The sequence below is a fragment of the Vipera berus genome (genome assembly GCF_964194415.1).
Source record: "Vipera berus genome assembly, chromosome: 6".
NCBI lineage: Eukaryota > Metazoa > Chordata > Lepidosauria > Squamata > Viperidae > Vipera > Vipera berus.
In genome coordinates, this window is record NC_138208.1 from 64,784,025 (window position 1) to 64,803,678 (window position 19,654).

Here is a 19,654-nt window from a genome sequence, read left to right on the forward strand (position 1 = left end):
AGGAAAAGCAAGACATGGAAGAGTCACTCAGGAAAAAAAAGGAATTGCTGATTTCCTAGCTGTAATTCATTATTATAATCACCATGCACATAATAATCCACCTTCTAAATTTAGCTACCATCTATACATTATGCAAATAGCACACACAATTCTTCTTTTGGATTGTCCTGTCATGCCCAGCTTAAAAAACAGAAAGGAAATGCAGAGGTCATGACAGCCTGAATTTTGCACTAAATGTTTGTTTAAATACTAATTTATAGCCTACTTATAGGACAAGGTAGATGGCATTGCAATTAAAAAGACAAAGTAATCTAATTAAGTCATAAGAATAATAATGCATAAATAATTCAAGCAACAAGTAAATACAACAATAATAGAAACTAAATAGTTTATATATTATCAAAAACACAGGGTACTAGAACAAAAGGTGATTGTACATAGATTGGCATCAATAAATCTTTAATTATTTCTACTCTGGTATTCATACGTTTTCAGGCTGTATTTCAGAATTACAATGACTCAGTGCTACTAATAATAATATTATTCCCAAAAAGTACACTTTATACACTTCTTTCTGCATAGCTGTGGGGTTGCTACCAGCATCAAACTTTGATTATATTCAATGTTATCTATAATTTGTTTGGAGCTGCTTGTTAATGTCACAGACTTTCTATTATACATATTTCCAATAATCTTGGGAAATCAATTCATGTATCTCCATTTGTCAGATCTGCCCCAAAACAATCATTTAGGAAAGCAGATTCTCAACTCCAATTGATTGAAGTAAAAAGAACTTTTGCTAAAGTTGTTGGTTGCAGGAAGGTAAGGCAAAAACTGAAGTTCCCGCTCACCGATACAAAGAGCCAAGCCCACCGTTCCCCATCCCTCCCCCAATGTCCAGTCTGTTGTCACCCAATCCGGAATCGCAAGGATGTTGTGGGAAACTTTGGATTGTTTAGGCTGTTGGAATTTCACACTCAGGGCAAGCAGCCTTGAAGATGCCTGGCATAACTGGTACAAACAGCAAATGGCATTAATTGTTTGTCATTTCATTGCTATCTGGTCCTTTCAGCTGTGCATGAACTAACCCATGATGAGTTCATGTCTTATACTTTTGCTTTAGTCCCCCCAAATCAGCTCTACTACATTCAGGAAGGGCATCACCATTTCTTCAAAGCACCATGTCAATGGAGATTTTCAGTTATCCAGGTCATGGTTGTCCCAAACCTGCTTTTTCGAAAGGCAACTGGGCTTTGTTTTTCCTTAAAGATGTTTTGCTTCTTATCCAAGAAGCTTCTTGTTCTGAAGAAGCTACTTGGATGAGAAGTGAAACGTCTTCAAGGAAAAAGTCTTTTGAAAAAGCACCTTTGGGATCCTCAGAGCACCCTTCTTTTTGTAAAATAATCTGCTAGAGAGATTATTATTCTATTCCTAAATGACAGAGTTGTAGGCACTTTTCTAAATAAAGAAACCAGATTTAAAGGATTTTAATTCAATCCCCCTATATGAATTATTTTAATAGTGGTCATATTTCATTCATCCATTACATGTGTAGGTTTCCTGTAAATTTCATTTTATTCTATAACAATTAAAACAAACAAACACATGTTTCTTCCATACACTAGAACTATACATACTATACAATCTCTATACAAAATTGTACAGAGCTCTCTTTTCTCAGAATCCACTTAGGAACATGGATTTAAATCAGATTGGATCTTTGCAGTGAATTAGATCAGAGGATCTTCTTTAGGACTGCTGGATAAGACTCAGAATTGATGTGGATAATTTTTGTGCCCATTATAGTACTTATTCTGAATAAAAGTACATATTCTGTATCCTTGAGTGACATCAACTTCCAAACCTGCCAATTAGAAGCTATCTAATATCAAGCTATAGCCATTCAGAATGGACTTTCTTTCTTTGACTGAATTTTCTTTCTTTGAGTAGGGTTGCTATTTGGTGAATTTAAGACTTTTCACATACCTAACAAGTCTTGGGTATTTTTCCAAAATGTATAGTGGGATTCATAAGAAAAAAGAAAAGTAACAGAGAGATATAACATACCTCCTGCTTCTGATTTATGTTGATAAAATAAAAACGAAACCACAAGTGTAAAAAACTACAAGATGTTTTTCTTTTTTTTTTCATTTGAAAAGAAAAAGTGTTATTTCTCCATCTGTTTGAATCGGTGTGGAAAACAGCACATGCGAATTTTGGGTAAGTGTGCATATGGGAGTGTATTTTGATAACATGTAACTGTACTTAATCTACTTAAACAAAAATATTGTACTACTCATTTGCATGCAGGCATGATTCTTACAACAATAACCACGTTAAACAAATTTTATTATTTTACAGAACTTCTTGTATAGATGAAAAACTAAGAGGAGAGGTAAACAATTTCCCCAAGATCACTACGTACTGTAAATCTCCCATAATAAAAATCTAGCTTTTGATCGTCTGGACTAATGTATGTTTCAGAGGAAGAGGGAAGTAAACAAATATCCATCTGTATTCACGTTTTTCAATTGTTCCAACACTGATGGACCAGCCAACTCAAAGAACATAAGAATGACTAATGACTCATTGCATTGATGATTGTTTAGAGCCTGCTTTGGGTGGAAGGTTCTGTCCTGAAAAACTAACATTCAGTATTACCATAAACTTGGCAATGATTCCCAGCTCCAAAACAGCCACTTGCCAAGCTCAGCAACACAGTAATATGTGTTTATACTGGCCAGGTTTCATAGCATCCCTTGAGTCTATTAGTTCACTTTGTCCTTCATCCTATTATTCATCCTATTATCTCAGATAGCATCGTTATTCAAGAAACCTCAAGACAGTGAGCCAGAGGAGGCAGGTGTCAATGTAGAAAATTATAGTCTTACAGGTATAAAAATACTGTAACTGTTGAAACCATTCCCTGGTTTCCATCACCCATACCTAGGCACATGCACACAATTATATCCTGCTCCATTTACTCAGAAATTCATGCTTGTTTTCTGTACATGAAGATGAGATAGAATTCCTGTACCAGTTTCTGATTCTGCATCCTCTGACACTGGGAAATGGAAGCAGGTCACTGATCATCCTTTCAGTCGCTTGCCTGTCTCAGAGATGGTTGAGGAATTTTGGCATTAGAGACTCCAAGGAAGCCTTTTCTTGGTGTTAATCATCCACTGAACAAGATGGTGCTAGCCAGAAGGTTCATTTTTTACTGGTAACTTTTTTCTTACGAGCAGCAACTAGGTCATAAAAGGGATCTCTAGTGATGCTGGTTCTAAAAAAAAGAATAGAAAGAATATTAAGATTTGACTGTTAGTAAAACACTGATTAACTCCTTCACAGGACACAGTGGAATCTGTGAGCTTGAAGCTGGGAAAAGAAACAGGCCATGTGATAGTTTTGTACATCTTCCATTGCTTACAGCTAATGTGTTATTCTGGTCTTCCCAGTTGCAATGTATGGCAGTGAAAGCTGGACCATAAGAAAGGCTGAGCGCCAAAGAATTGAAGCCTTTGAACTATGGTGCTGGAGAAGACTCCTGCGAGTCCCTTGGACTGCAAGGCGATCAAACCGGTCAGTCCTAGAGGAGATCAACCCTGACTACTCTTTAGAAGGCCAGATCCTGAAGCTAAAACTCAAATACTTTGGCCACCTAATGAGAAGGAAGGACTCACTGGAGAAGATCCTAATGCTGGGAAAGATCGAGGGCAATAGAAGAAGGGGACGACAGAGAATGAGGTGGCTGGATGGAGTCACTGAAGCAGTAGGCGTGAGCTTAAATGGACTCCAGAAAATGGTAGAGGACAGGAAGGCCTGGAGGAACATTGTCCATAGGGTTGCGATGGGTCGGACACGACTTCGCAACTAACAACAACAACAATGTGTTATTGAAATTATACTAGGCAGGAGGGCATGACAGTGGCCTTCATATTCTTTCTAGGAAACTTTGGTGGTTACCCTAAAAAAATTGGATAATGGGTTTAGAGAGCTCTTCTTATGCTTAGAATGATCATGACAATGAAAGTAGGAGATAAGGAAGAGAGCACTGCCAAAAAGAATATAAAGCATTATTCCCTCCCAGTTTTTGGTAATGAAATTGATATTTTTATCTGTATTTGAAATGTTTGCCAGGACTCTCTTTTCTTTGATTTATGGGGTGAAATTATTTTTCACTATGTTGTTTTCTATCTCTGCTCACCCCTTGGCAACTTCCATCACCAAAAGTATCCCTCTTGTGTCACAATTTGGAAGGAGAAAAGTAAATGCAGTCAGGTAGTTCACACATGCATGTTTCTTACTTGATGATTCCATAGGAAGTCAAAAAGACCAGAGACAGAATAATGCAATAATTTCAAATGCAATATCTCACAGCAGTCTCATGAAATGGGGATACAAGCCACTGTTAAGCCCACACTAAAATATTTTCCATGTCATTGTTATCCCACCATAGAATGCCAGCCTTTCCTCCTTACCGTATGGCTTCAATCCATAAATCACGGTCCTCCTGGGAGGCTGCAGAGATCTTATAGGATTGGTGCTTGCCTTCAACCACCCTTCCATCCCCATCAGTCTTGCAAGCTTTGATCTTCTGCCCTTTGCAGTTTGCATTAAAGAGCTCAAAGCAATTCTGAGAGGAAAAATGTGGAAAGCAGTAAGAATCAGCAATACTACTATCTCCAGTATCTGATATGTATGTGCACATCTCTTTTGTGATGCTGGTGAGAAACATCCTAGACCTCTCTATGACCCCAGACAAAGATCCCAAAGAGATTTCATTTACACTGACCAGGATAGCCGGGGATGATAGGACTGGTAATCCAATACATCTGGAAGAGGACACTGGTTTGCACACTTGTTTCATTTACGTGTGACTTACATATTCCAACTGGTTTCAACTAGCCCACCACTTATGGACTAATATGCAGAATGGAATGCAGTTAGTTATTGCAATTATTATCTTACAACATGAGAATTTTGTATTTCTCCAGATGATGCAGCATAGTTCCTAGACCATCCCCATCCATAAAGTACCAACATTTATTTTAAAAATGTACATTATGAGAAGATATTGGGAGCTAATTAGATTCAGTTCCAATAAAATGCTAAATCATGGAAGATGTTACATGAAGAAGTCCTCTGATCAAGCACTTCCCCCTCTCTGTTTTCCTCTCATGCTTTCCTTTCCTTCCATTAGTCATTTGATGGATTTCAGCATACCCCAATTTTAATTGCATTTTACCATTCTTGTATTAGCCACCTGAGACCATACAAGGAAAAGCAGAAAATAAGCATCTTAAATAGATCAGTTGATTACTGCTGGACCGGCAAACTATGATACATGCGTATTTTGCAGACCAGGAATAGACATAAAGTTTTGTTTACTTTTTTCTAACCTTGATTTTTGATTTGCTGAAAATAAAGAGGTAACCAAATCAGAGAATGAAGGCATAGGAGGATAAGGCACCAACATATAAACAAGCTCGTATTTATTAGATACTTATCTGAACAGAGTTGAAAATAATAAAAACAGTCCAGATCCTATATTGAGTCCATTTTAATTAGATTCTGAAGATTTGGGATATAGAAAAGCTGGCTTTTATTTATTTATTTATTTGGAAAAGGCCATAGCTGAGGTTTCACTTGAATCCCAGATCTTAGAATGCTTGTGATCTGGGAAGATGTCCATGGAAGGAAGTCCCACTGAGTAAGCACGTACAAGCTTGGCATAGTGTCAGCTGTTTAATGAAAGGAAAACACTCGAAAGGAATCCCCTTTTGATAATACTTAGCTGGTCCTTGGCAAGAGTCAGCCATTTATCCATCCAAAAGATATGCAAGAAGTTAAAAGCTCTGATATCTCTGAAAGCTCTGTATGGCAATTTTGCTGCTTCATCTTGGTCTACTCCTTTAATAATTTTCCAGCATGGCATAAGGCATTATGCGTAATTGCTGAAATTTTCTCTCCCTTCCTATTTTGATAAGTACACTAGGAGTCAAGGAAGGAAACTGACTTCTGATCTGGATTTTCTCCAGTGGACTTTTTTGATGAGATCATCCTGACGATGGATGATCTCTGTGAAGTCTGTATCTTGGGTCCAAATATTGAAACAAAAGGTTTCTTCTTATCTTTTGAACAATAATTTTAATGTAAAACATTAAAACATTATCTTAGAAGCTCCGTATTGAAAATATGGAATAGATATAAACCCAGCCTGTGTCTGAAAAGGCCTTTAGGGGTCTCAGCACAAGAAGCATTCCATAAGAAAGAAACAGCAGGTAGAGAGAAATTGCTAACCTATTGAAAGCTGTTCAAATTAGAGCACAAAGAATATAAAATGAAATTGAGAGAACAATTGATAGGGCTCACAACTTGGGCGTCCTCCTGGATTCACGGCTCAGTTTAGAAGACCACATAGGTGCCGTGACCAGGGGGGCTTTTGCCCAGGTTCGCCTGGTGCGCCAGTTGTGGCCCTATCTGGACTGAGATGCCCTACGCACAGTCACTCATGCGCTCGTGACCTCTCGGTTAGACTACTGCAACGCTCTGTACATGCGGCTGCCCTTGAGGACCACTCGGAGGCTTCAGCTGGTGCAGAATGCAGCCGCGCGGGTTGTGATGGGAGTCTCCCGATACTCCCATGTAATGCCTCTTCTCCGCAAGCTGCATTGGCTTCCAGTTGCCCTCCGGGTGAGATTCAATGTGCTGGTGATGACCTATAAAGCCCTACATGGCATGGGTCCGGATTATCTTAGGGAGCACCTGCTGCCAGCATCAACTTCCCATCGTCCTGTGCGCTCCCATAGAGAGGCCCTCCTTAGGGTGCCGCCAGTTAGGGAGCGCCGGCGGGTGATCCCCAGAGGGAGGGCATTCTCTGTGGGCGCGCCTGCCCTTTGGAATGATTTACGTGTGGAACTCCGGACTGCCCCCGATCTGCGTTCATTTCGCCGGGACCTGAAAACCTGGCTTTTCGATTTATCAGGCCTGGACTGAAGGAGTTTTAGCTTTTTAAATATTGTTTTAATTGTTGGGCTTAATTAATTTAATTTATTTTAATTTTATATTATCTTTTATATTGTATTTTATGCTGCCCTGTAAACCTCCCTGAGTCCTTCGGGAATAGGGCGGTATAGAAATCTAAATAAATAAATAAATAAATAAATAAATAAATAAACAAACTGATTGCAGAGGGATTTAGTTTTAAAAAGGTTGTTTTTTATCATGCTTGGTAGACTTGTAAAAAGCCATAAAATTGGACTTCTAGATGAGAAAATGGTGGACTAAAGGTGGCTCAACAAAAAGAGGAAACATAGCAGCACAGAATCATCATAAGGCTGGAAGAATTCAAAAAAATTGAAGTAAAGAACAAAAAACCAAAGAAGACTTGTATACTAGAAAGTTATACTAGAAAGGATTAAGAGTCCAGTTAAACTTGGAATACGATTTTGGAATTCATTGTAATGAATTTTGCATGTGGAAAATAGATTGTTTGGACTTTTGCAAGACATAAAGGTAAACAATTTTAAAAATTGGAGTTCTTTAATAAAAAGTATATGTACAAAAAAGGGAAAGAATTTGAGATCTTAAGTTCCATATTGCTTTGTTTAGAGCAAAGAAATTACAGAAGAAAAGGCCTTATGGGTGAAAGTATGTAAGAAATTCAGTATGAAGTTTTATTACCGTAATCACTGTTCAGAAGTTATAACCCCTGGAATTTCCAGTATGACCAATTATGCTGGACTTTGCAGATGAGTCCCACCCATTGTTATAATCCAATTCCAAAGAGATGTTCTGAGAGACAATCTTGCCCCCCCCCCAATTGAGGAGGCTTGAACAGAGAAATAGAATGAAACCTGGACTGAAATGTTCTGCAGTGCAAAATGTTAATTCTGATCTATGATACATTGAAATCCTAAATCAACAATGAACAGCATGTGAAGAAAGGGAATTTAGGGACTGGATTCCATAGACTTCGTGGTCATCACTAACTTCTAAAGAATAAAGGTGTTTGTCTCTCTCTGTTTGTGTGTGTGTGTGTGTGTGTGTGTGTGTGTGTGTACTATAACTAAAAAATGGAAGCAAGTAAATTCTTTATAATTCAGTGAGAAACCATACTAAATGGTTCACATAACACACTAAATTGTAAACATGGAATAATAAAACATAATTGTTGAATTTCCATATCATGCTATGCCCAAATGAATAAAACATGTATTTAACATAATGGTCTTGTTCTCACATACTATTTATATATTTGTTATATATTGATTATATTTTTATTTTATGTGCTAAAAACATAATAAAAATCAACAGCAGTTAAAACACAACATTACGATAATATAATAGGTGCTATGGCTGCATCTAATAAAACTGTGCTCCTGCAATACACTAAAAGCAGAAATTAACTCAGCCGAATCTAGCATGTTTTACAAACCCAATGGCAATGACTTACTTGTTTCTTGGGATCGTCTACTGGTTGAACTGACAGGTTTTCCAGTGGGATTATCCCTAGAGGCTCTTTGTCCTAGTAAACAGCAGAAATCATAAGTGAATTGTCCCAGTGTGCATATAAAATCAGTGAAATTAATGTAAATCTTAGGTCTCCATTTCAACATGTCTGGTAGAAGAGTTAATTACTTTTTTGTTGCATGGGATTCCAGTTCAGCCAAAAACAAAAATGTGACATCTTACGAGAAGTCCTACACTTGGACAGGGAAGCAGAATTTCTTAAGAGTTTGGAATTAAGATTAAGATTAAAATAACCTTTATTGTCATTTTTTACTGTGAGTGCACTGGTACACATTAAAAATGAAATTCTGTTGCTTGCTCTCAAAAGAAAGTGTATATCTACCCATACACATACATAACACACATATACATATACTATATACATACATATATATGCCTACAGCAAGGAATGACAATTTTTGATACAACTTCTGCTTTAGAAAGGAATCAGGGGAAGAATTCATTCCACAAAGACAATCAATGAGAATACGATCTGCAGGTGATACATACTACCCCATATAATTTTGAAGAACTAGAGAGCCTTCTGCTAATGCAATCAGATAAAGGATTCTGCATCCTTTCATTAATTTTTTTCTCAGGTTGATTGCTTATCTCTACAACTAGAAGTAGTGAACCAACCATAATCAAGCATGAGGTACAGTAATGTGGAAGACCATAAAGCTGGAAGATTTCTGCTTGGATATATCAGTAGGATAAAATCAGATAGTGGGCATTCCTCCATACTCTTCCTGAATACAGTTATGGCTCAACAGAGCAGTCAACGTGACTTCCTGACAGTTAGAACAATTAACCAGTGGAACAACCTGCCTCCAGAAGCGGTGAATGCTCCAACACTGGAAGTTTTTAACAAGAGACTGGACAACATTTGTCCAAAATGGTGTAGGGTTTCCTGCCTGAGCAGGGGGTTGGGCTAGATGACCTCCAAGGCCCCTTCCAACTTTGTTGTTGTTGTTGTTGTTGTTATTAAAGCTGCAAAACTAGACAAGAAATCTTATATACTGAAGATCATCCCTGAGGACAGTCTTACCGTGGTGTATTCAAAATAGTACAGGCAATTATCTGTCAGAATGAACCAGCGACGTTTCCAGGTCTTCACTCTGCCTCCTAGAATAAAAAAAAGAATGAAATGAGGTAATTAGGGTATGGGGTTTTTTTGAGAAAGAGAGAGAAAGTGGTAAAGCTTCATGTCACGCATCCATAAAAATGGGAGGTACTATATATCTCAGTATGAATTAATGAATAAACAATATTTGCTGTAGCTAGTAAAGCCAGGAGTCAAAAACTTCATCAAAACATCAAAAGCCAAGTACCAGTTTTTTATTTATTTTTCACATTTCTGAACCATCCATCTCCCTCAGAGGACTCTGAGTGGTGTATAATAAAACACTGAAATATGAAACAGTGTATAAAATTTTAAAATGTTAGAATTAAAAGTTTAAAAAAAATAAAAAAAATAAAGGAGGCAAGAGTGATTAACCCCCATGAAAAACTGGTTGGCAAAAGCAAAAGGAAGGAAGGCTCTCGTGGCACCAACACACCCTTCAACTGTGTGCTCCTTTGGGCTCCCCACACAAGGCCACAGAGCCATAATTTACCGTAACCCTTTTTCAGAAGGCCAGGAGTGTGGGGCCCTGCCTCAGCCCCGGGGAGAGAATATGCTATAGGGCAGAGACAATGTCAGAGAAGATTCTCTTTCTAGAGCCCACCAGTCGGAGTTCTTTAACTGATGGAATCTGCAACATATGTCATGGGACGAAGCCACTTCCTTAAATAGCCTGGCTCCATGCTACGTAGTGCTTTACAGCTCATAAGCCACACTTTGAATGGGACCCAAAAGCAAATTGGCACCCAATGCAGTTTGCAGAGCAGAGGTGTTACATGTGCCCTTCTAGGGGCATCCGGTATAGCTCTCGTGGCCACCTTTTGTACCAGCTGAAGCTTCTGATACTTTTCAAGGATGGCCCCTTGTAGAGTGTATTGAAATAGTCCAGACAGGAGATGACCAAGCCATGAGTGGCCAAGTGGAGAGCCTTCCTATCCCAGGAAAAGGAGTTTGCCTACTCTTGGTTAAAGGAGATGAAATTAGAATTCTGCCCTATAATATCCTACATTTCATGGCATAACCTACAAAAACTTGTTTCTAGGTCCATCATCTAATCCTCAAGCTCCTGCTGCTGTACAGATACTTTTTTCAGCTTATTTGTGCTAGTTTAAAAAACAACAACAGAGTGTTGGTTTAGGGCAGGAATGGAAGAAAAATATCTATCCAAATATTATCCAAGGCTATCTCCAGGAGATGGTTCATATCGTAAAATGTGACCAAAGGTCTTCCAAGTCTCTCTCTTTCAAACCCCCTTCTTTTCCCCTGGATATCATTCAGTTCCCATAGCAATACTGAAGGTGATAGGCATTGGAGAACCAGCACTTGAAAAGTTTCACAACTAGAGCATTCAAGATTGCTTTCTTAAAATACCGGTAGTTATTGTCTTATAAACATTCATTTAGTGATCATTTGAAGTTACAAGGGCCCTGAAAAAAGTGGCTTATGGCTGGTCTTCACCCTTAGAACCGTTGCAGAATCATGTGACCAAAATTTTGGCATTTGGCCACCAGCATATATTTACAACAGTTGCAGCATACCAGGGTCATGCGATCACCCGCCAGCTTTCCACAAGTGAGGGAAGCTGGATTCACTTAACAACTGCAGTGATTTGCTTAACCATGGCAAAAAAGATCATGAACTAGATCACTTCTCACTTGACAGCACCTTGTTTAGCAACAGAAATTCTGGGCCCAATTATGGCAGTAAGTTGAGGACTACCTGTATATATTTTTTCCTTTAAAAGTCATGGAACAGCTTGGCTTCTCAGTGAAGAGAAGAAAGGAGAGACAGTGTTTAGGTAAAATGGGGACTTTGCCTCAGGAATATTATGGATTTGATTCAACTGGAGCCAAAATACTCTATTCTTTTTTTTTTTTTTTGCAGCTTTCGATTTATACCTTTAAAGAGCACAGAGGAAGACATCAAAGAGCAGCCAGGCAGAAGAGTGCACTGTTAATCAGAAATAAGCCTCACCAGCTTAATCCTAATAAGCAGGTTGATGAATTAGTGAAACAAAGTATATGGATGGGAAAGGAAAGAAAAGAGCATTTCATTAAATCACCTCTCTTTGAATTGTGAGCTGCTGTACAAATTATTAGTTAAATTACTGGTTCTTGACAATTCTGGTTCAAATCACCTGTTCATAAATTAGGTTTATTATGCAGGCTTAGAAAGCCTGTCAACATAGCCACAGAGTTTTCAATTTATCCTTTGAAAAAGTGTCCCCAGCACTCTCCCCAGCAGCTGGTCCTCCAGGTGGCTTTCCCCCAGCCCATTAAATGATGCAAGTCAATAGGATATTCAGTAAAACTTTTAAGTGACAGATATATATGCCATTTTGTGTGCTAGATCATATCATGCAGCAACTAGCATAAATTAAGTCTTTCTCGTATGGTAAATGTGAACACATTTCATTAAAACATTTTGTAATTTTAACGATACATGATGTACAATCGTTGATGTGAAAAAGTAAAATTTTCAACAAAACTTTAAAAAAAAATGATGCAAGTCAAGTACCCAGGCCAAATGAGGAGCAAAAGATCAGCCACTCTGTTAAGGCCTAGTGCAGTCTGCAGGAGTCTCTAGAGAAATATATACCAGAGCCAAACACCAGGGGTCATTCTCGCCCCATAGCTGAAGACTGGCTGGCTGGCTTCTGCTGCTACAGTGCTCTGCTACAATATTAACACAACCCTTTTCCTTGAAAAAAAGACTTAAATTTGAGTAGAAGTCATGAGCAAGTTGTTTTTATTTTCTTATCAGCAAATTGCAAACAGGTTACCTAGCTTGAGGAGCCAGCCTTCCCGACTAGGGTTGAAGAAAGTGTGGGTGAGATCATTTCCGTCGTCCTCTGGGATGGAAAAGGGTTCGTTTTTGATACTCTCAAATAAATTCTGCCAGGGAAACGGAGAGGAGAAAGAAAGAGAAAATCCTGAAGAGTGTTAATGTTTGATTTACCAGGTCAATGTGTTTACTTATCTGGTGCAGTAATAGGTCTCCTGATTTGATATCTCAGGCAGTCTTTCCCTTCCCGTGCCCCCTGTTCCTTTTGATTGGTCTGTGGTCCTTGACTGGTTCTGGAACCTCTTGCATGGAAAACATCCTCACCATCACTGAGCAATGGACAGTCCTTTCCATTTATTAACTGGCAAATTTGCACTTTCTTAATTTTAACCATATAGACCAGGGATGTCCAACTGGCAGCTTGTGGGCTGGATGCATCACATCCAGGCCATGCCCACCCCAGTTCCACAAAGGCAAACACTGTCATAATATGTCACAATTTGTCATGTGATGTGATCGAATTTGACACCCATGGTATAGACTAAACCAACCCGAGTCCCTAATGACATGTAATATAGTTGTGTGAATACACATTCAATTTTGACTGAATCACTAGAAATCTAGTCACACTATAACCACTGATTGAGTGGAGTCTAAACTTCTTCATTCAGCAAAATGAGACAGATACCGGTATATGCTTTGCAATGTTTTTTAAAATGCAGGAAATTAGTCAAACCACTTCATTCTATCAGTTCTCTCTTTACATACATCTGTGTATCGCTTCCTACAATGAAACTATGTTTTCCTGCCATTCCTCTCAATCTAATTTAAAACCACAATCATAAAGCAGATGTTGTTAATCAGAAATAAGCCCCACCAACTTAGTCTTAATAGGTAAGTTGATGAATTGGTGAAACAAATAGATGGGAAGTGAAGGAAAAGAACATTTCATCATTAATGAAATTAATTCAATCTATGCTTGAGAGCCAATTTGGTGTAATGGTTAAGGTATCAGGCTAGAAATCAGGAGATCATGGGTTCTAATCCTGTCTTAGGCACAAAGTCAGCTTGGTGATTTTGGGCCAATCATTCTCTCACAGCTATAGGAAGCAGACAATGGCCAACCACTTCTGAAATCTTGCCAAGAAAACAGCAGGAACTTGTCCAGTCAGTCCTCAGGAAAATAAAATAGTGATCTGAAGATAAGCACACACAAATATGTTCAGGAAGTGGATTTCCATTTTACAGCATTTTCTTAAATCTGAGAGAACCACAAGTTTTGACTATGTGCATATAACTTATTGCTACATTTTTTTAAAGTGATTTCTCATCCAATGAAGTAATACTGGGATATGATGTCATATATTATGTAATGTTGCTGCAACTTCCTGAAATTGCTTATCCAAAAAACTCCGCTTTTACTCACTAAGTAATTTCAGATTCCTATGCAAAGTTGCGTAGGAGCATTTCAAGATAATTTTTGAAAGCTGATACTGAATTTGTACAGCTTTGCAAACTTTTATAGAAAATAGTGATAGCTCTATAATACAAATCAAACATGCTATGAAACCCTACTGAAGAGCTTGAGCTCTGCAAGAATAAAAATGAAAAATACTGCATAATTCCAACACTGGCCCACATTCAGTAGAAAAGCAAAAGGCCATATCTAGATGCAGACATAACTAGGTTAATCAAGAGTTCCCATTAATGGAAGGAGGCTTATGTGTATACAAATGTTTGCTAAAATATAGCTGTGAAGAACATTGCTGATGGGCATTTCAATTTATGGCTATCAAGTATGATTCCATTTGTCTTTTATATACTTGATAAATGTACCACAAAATAATTTGAATATCCCTATCTAGATTAGGGATCCTAGAATAAATACAAATATTACCACAAATTACAAATCCTGGTGATTACATGGACACATCTTCTTAGCAACAATTCAGAACTGGTTTGATTTTGATTTTCCCAAGGTTTTTAAAAAATTCCTTATCTAGCCTACAGTTTTGTACTTTCTTAAAGTTTCATCCAAATCTAACCAAGTTTGAAAAAAGCTAAGATCATCTACCAATGGAATTCTTTACTTGAATATAAGATGATTTTCTTTAATGTCTCATCTCATGTACTTCATTCGGTTGTTAGGGCTTAATGTAATTAAAAGATGCCAACCTGGTCTACAAATTGTGAATACAAATCTATCAAGTACTTTGGGGTATTTGGCAGTAGATTAGAGCATCTTCTTTAGACCTATGTCTAATATTTCAGAGTAATTTGCTTTTCCTTAGCAAACAATGCTATTCATAGATACTATTATGCAAATTATCCCATCACTCCATGAGTATACTGGGGATAACTGAATTTCTGAAGTGCACACAACCATTAAAACCACCAGAAATCTATTAGAAAAGGTGTGTTTGTATCAGTAAAATGGACTGACAATTTGAGTTTATTTTGTTACCTTACCTTCAGAAGTACTTCTTGAAAATCTTCTCCATTATTGATTTCTCTGTTCATGGACATGAACTGCTCAAATGGAGGCTTATCTTTGACGTTTGGATTGTGGAGGCTGGTATTCAACATGATAACCGAGAATGAAAGGATGTAACAGGCATCTGACAAAGAAAAATGTAGGGTTAATAGCTGACAATAGTGGATTTCTGAAAGAAAGAGTGATAGTTATCAGTTTAATTAGCATGATGAGGCCTTCTAGAACAAGGGTCTTACCTTGATACCTCAGCTGGTAACCATTTTCTCCAAAATATTTGCCAGTCACAAAGGCAATTCTGGGCTACTTGTACATGCTTTTGTGACAACCTCATTCTGTAAACACTTTGTGATTTTAGTTCTGGGTCGGTGCAATAAACAATATTGGGACTACTACAAAAACAGTAACAGAGCTTAAGTAAAACACCCCGGGGTCTTCTGGAGTTGGCAGCCATAATAAATGTAAATAAGTAAAATGGTAGCAGTGGTTCTTTTCAAAGATATTATCTCAGGTATTGTTTGCCCGGCCTGGCACCTATTTATTTAGTTTTGCCTTTAGGTTCTTAATGGATTTTATAATTTTCAGGAAATCCATTTTATTTTAGGGGTGCAGAGCATAATCTTTCAGGTTAAAACATCAGGATGTGATCAGTTTTATCCTTATCTTGTTTGACACTTTTAATTACTCCACTAGCAATGAGTTGAAAGTAAGGTAAAGGTAAAGGAATCCCTGCAGATTTTACTCTGCTTGTTATAGTTGAGTTTAGGTGCTCATCTCCATTTCTTCAAGCCATTGAGGCAGCACTGTCCAAAGACATTTCTGCGGGTCATGTGGCCAGCATGACATCATGCTGCAGCAGGATGCATACAGAGAAACACAGAACATTGTTATCTTCTCACTGAAGTGGTACCTATTTATCTACTCACATTTGCATGCTTTTGAACTGCTAGTTCGCAGGAGCTGAGGCAAGTGATGGGAGCTCTGCTTATCTAACCGCTAGAATATAGATCTTCTCCAGCATCTTTTAAGCCACTGAGCCACTGTGCCTCAATGAGTTGAAAAGGCAGTACAGAAAATATACATTAATTGAGGCAGCTACATCTTGAGCTTGAAAGTTAGTAGATAATACAGAAATAGTATAGACACATTGATTTAAAGCACAGATTGAAATCAGACAGGTATCTCTTCCATGCTATTAGAACTAGTGTTGTAGGATCCTAAATAAATATGTCCATCCATCCATCCATTCACCTGTTGACTGAAAAATGCCTGGGTTGCACTGACAATACCAATTGGCAAAAGCTTCCATCATACGGTCAATCTTCTGGGCTTCTCCAGGCAAACGGAAGCTCCACATAAACTGCCTGTAAAGGAAACCATATCTTCAGAATCTTCTGTCAGAAAACGATAAAAATTTCCTGTCATAGAAACTAGAGACGATGATATGATGTTCCAGACATTACTAAAATCATGGTTAGTCTCCCAGTCCTTGGTAGACATTGGTTGTTGGAACCCTTGTTAGTTAACCCCAGTTTTGTTTTTCTGGTGAGACATTTTCTCTTTTATATGCATATAAGTTGCCCAGAGACACTGAGGAATTAGGTAGTCTTAAAATTGGAATTAGTAATTAAATTAACATTTCTGCTATTATGGTAATGTTTTTCAGCTGATGATTTTTTAATTGCATAGATCTTTTGACTTAGCTGAGAGGAAGAGGACACTCCTTTCTTTTTGCAATAAACTTAAGTCCAGGTTATAATTGTGGCTTCACACGTGTCCTAAGATTTACTTCATACAAAGCAGCTGTGTTCATCTAAGATGCATAACTAGTTCAGTTATGAGCCTAGATGCTACATTTCCACAATATACCAAAAACTGGGTTAGTTTTGGGGGCTTAGTTACTTATTTTGTGAACCTGAGCCATTTGGTTACATTATGGTTCAAGTTATGGTACAAGCTCAGTGACCATCTTGTGTGCCAACTGCTCTACTATTGGATGGATTTCTCTTCCATGCCACAAATTTAGAGTCGTTTTTCACAGTGGCAGAGTCTTGAATATTTACTGGTTTTGCACAGCAAGGCTGGAATTTATCTAGATATATATTATATGCATAGAAGTGGAACAGAAACTACTTAAGTGCCTGAGAGAATTTACCCATTTGCTTCACATTCACAGCATCTCAGTTGGTTCCCCTCTAGACTAGAGAAGGAAAATGGGCATCAAGATCAAAAGAGAGCCATAGAATAATAGAGTTGGAAGGGACCTTGGAAGTCTTCTAGTCCAACCCTTTACTCAAGAAAGAGATCATATACTATTTTAAACAAGTGGTAGTCCAGACTCTTCTTAAAAGTCTCCAGTGATGGAGCACCCACAACCTCTGAAAGCAAACTGTTCCACTGGTTAATTATTCTCACTGTTAGAATATTTCTCCTTGCTTCTCTCCTTTGCATGTTTTGAAACTCACCGTAGTGCTTGCACCAGATTGAGATTGGCAAACTGGTGGCATTCTACAAAAGCCTGCAGAACCTGGAGATTCAGTGGATCCCTGGAAGGAGAAGATGGTTAAGATGAGAGACGTGGATTTTTTCCCCTCCCCCAAACATATTTTCCCCTGTGTCCTGAAGGCCAGAATAGAAACATGTGTGTTTATTCACTGATGGTAAACTTACCTTTGCCCCAGGTAATCTCCTATGGCTGTTTTATTGAGTCCTTCTCCCTGGTAAAGAAATTTGGCAACTTCTTGTGCATCCAAGGAGAGTACCTTGTGCTCAGCTAGATATTGAATACCCTGTTGAGGAAAATAGAAGATCCCTATGAGTTAACTGTGAATGGACTGTTGCTTCCAAGAAACAAACAAGAATATGTAAAATAAGGGGCTATAAAAATGAGTGATGGTTATTGTTATATGTGAGCAACTTAACTTAACTAGTTCCAGTTCTGGTCACCACAATACAAAAAAATGCTGACGCCCTAGAACAGGGGTGTCAAACTCAATTTCATTGAGGGCCGCATCAGCATTGTGGTTGCCCTCAGGGGGCCGGGTGGGTATGGTCTGGGTGGGCGTGGCCTACTGGGTGGGCGTGGCTAGAGCGCATATGGCCTACTGGGTGGGCGTGGCCAGCTCTACATCGTTGGCATCAAGGGTGCCTATGGGGGCCTGGGCAGGAGTGGGACAGATCTGAGGGTCTCTGGCGGAAGGAGGGTCTCTGGGCCAGGGCCAAGTCAGTGGGGGCCGTTCCCTCACTGTTTCCAGGATGGCTTCGCGGGCCGCATGAAACCACTTCGTGGGCCTGATCTGGCCCCCGGGCCTTGTGTTTGACATGTCTGCCCTAGAAAGAGTGCAGAGAAGAGTAGCAAAGATGAGTGCCTATCAAAGAAAAAGATTATGAGTGACATGATACTGACTTCCAGTACTGAGGGGCTGTCACCGAGAAGAGCGATTAGAAGTTGTAGATGTTCCATCACTTGAGGGTTCCAAGAAGAGATTGGACTACCATTTGTCTGGACCGATGGGAGGTCTCCTAATCAAGCAGGAGGTTGGACTAGAAGACCTCTAAGGTCCCTTCCTACCCTGTTATTCTATGTTCTTTGTTCTATGACTTGAATCTCTTTTAAGCCATGAATTATCCCTTATTGCAAGTCTCAGGAATATTCAGTTGCCTACAGAAAGAGATAATAGGTTGTATAACTGGTTAATAATTTCTTCTGCTCTATGTATTTTAAGATTTCCAACAGTTTTCCCCCCCTCAAAATTCAGCTACAACAGTTGGGCCATATGTTCCTAGTAAGCAAAATATAGCTGGATTCTGGAGCTCTGATTTAGGCCCTGCTATTGTGGGAAATCAGAACTGATTTCTTAACAAGAGATTTCTTTCTGGTGACATCATAACCATAGGATTCTCTTTCATGCATATATAATTAATTGCATCAATTAAGTGAAGATATTTTGTTCCACCAGTTCCTTATTTTATTTTTCAATGTGTTCAACTTGCAGCTGTGTTTACAATAGCACTCCTCAATGTGAAGGTAAGTGGGAAATGGTTCTCAGTGTTGATGTTTTAGTGTTTACACACATATTCTTATTTGAAGAAGATGTATTTTAAATAGGGCTGGATATATTCTCTAGTTCAGACATGTCAAACAGAAGGCCCGAGGCCGGATCCGGCCCGCAAAGTGGTTTCATGCGGCCCACGAAGCCATCCTGGAAACAGTGAGGGAACAGCCCCCACTGCCTTGGCCCTGGCCCAGAGACCCTCCTCCTGCCAGAGACCCTCAGATCTGTCCCACTCCTGCCCAGGCCCCCATAGGCACCCTTGATGTGAACGATGTAGAGCTGGCCATGCCCACCCAGTAGGCCATGCCCACCCAGGCCACACCCACCCGGCCGCCTGAGGGCAACCGCAATGCTGATGCGGCCGTCAATGAAATTGAGTTTGACACCCCTGCTCTAGTTGAACTAGTTTTGCACGTGTAGGTTCTTTAATAACATACAAATTGATCAGAAATAATAATGCAACTAATAAAGTGAGCTTAAAACACAATGGAAATCAATCATCCTATCAAATTGTCCTCTTTTCTTAAAGTCCTTGTTCATATTCAACACACCTTTACCCCACTGTAGTAATGTAGGTAGCTGCTTTTCTATTAAGATTTTGAATACCATTTAATGATTGAGTGGTCACTTTTAACTGTACTGTTGTTAGTAAAAGGAAGTAATTACACTGAGAGTATCAGAAAGATA

The 19,654-nt window shown here is 38.8% G+C and overlaps 1 protein-coding gene across 1 annotated transcript in view; it reads right to left on the reverse strand.

Annotated features, from left to right (window-relative positions):
* Positions 1 to 304: 304 nt before the first annotated feature.
* Positions 305 to 19,654, reverse strand: part of CYTH4 (cytohesin 4) — a 50,890-nt gene continuing 31,540 nt past the window's right edge. Inside the window, exons 5-13 of the mRNA XM_081331872.1 lie at positions 17,583 to 17,701; positions 17,378 to 17,458; positions 16,164 to 16,276; positions 14,891 to 15,039; positions 12,420 to 12,531; positions 9,563 to 9,639; positions 8,459 to 8,530; positions 4,482 to 4,636; positions 305 to 3,283 (exon numbers count right to left, since the gene is read on the reverse strand). Of these exons, the coding sequence (XP_081187998.1) occupies positions 3,211 to 3,283; positions 4,482 to 4,636; positions 8,459 to 8,530; positions 9,563 to 9,639; positions 12,420 to 12,531; positions 14,891 to 15,039; positions 16,164 to 16,276; positions 17,378 to 17,458; positions 17,583 to 17,701 (951 nt within the window). The 3' untranslated portion in view covers positions 305 to 3,210. The remainder of the gene's footprint in view (positions 3,284 to 4,481; positions 4,637 to 8,458; positions 8,531 to 9,562; positions 9,640 to 12,419; positions 12,532 to 14,890; positions 15,040 to 16,163; positions 16,277 to 17,377; positions 17,459 to 17,582; positions 17,702 to 19,654) is intronic.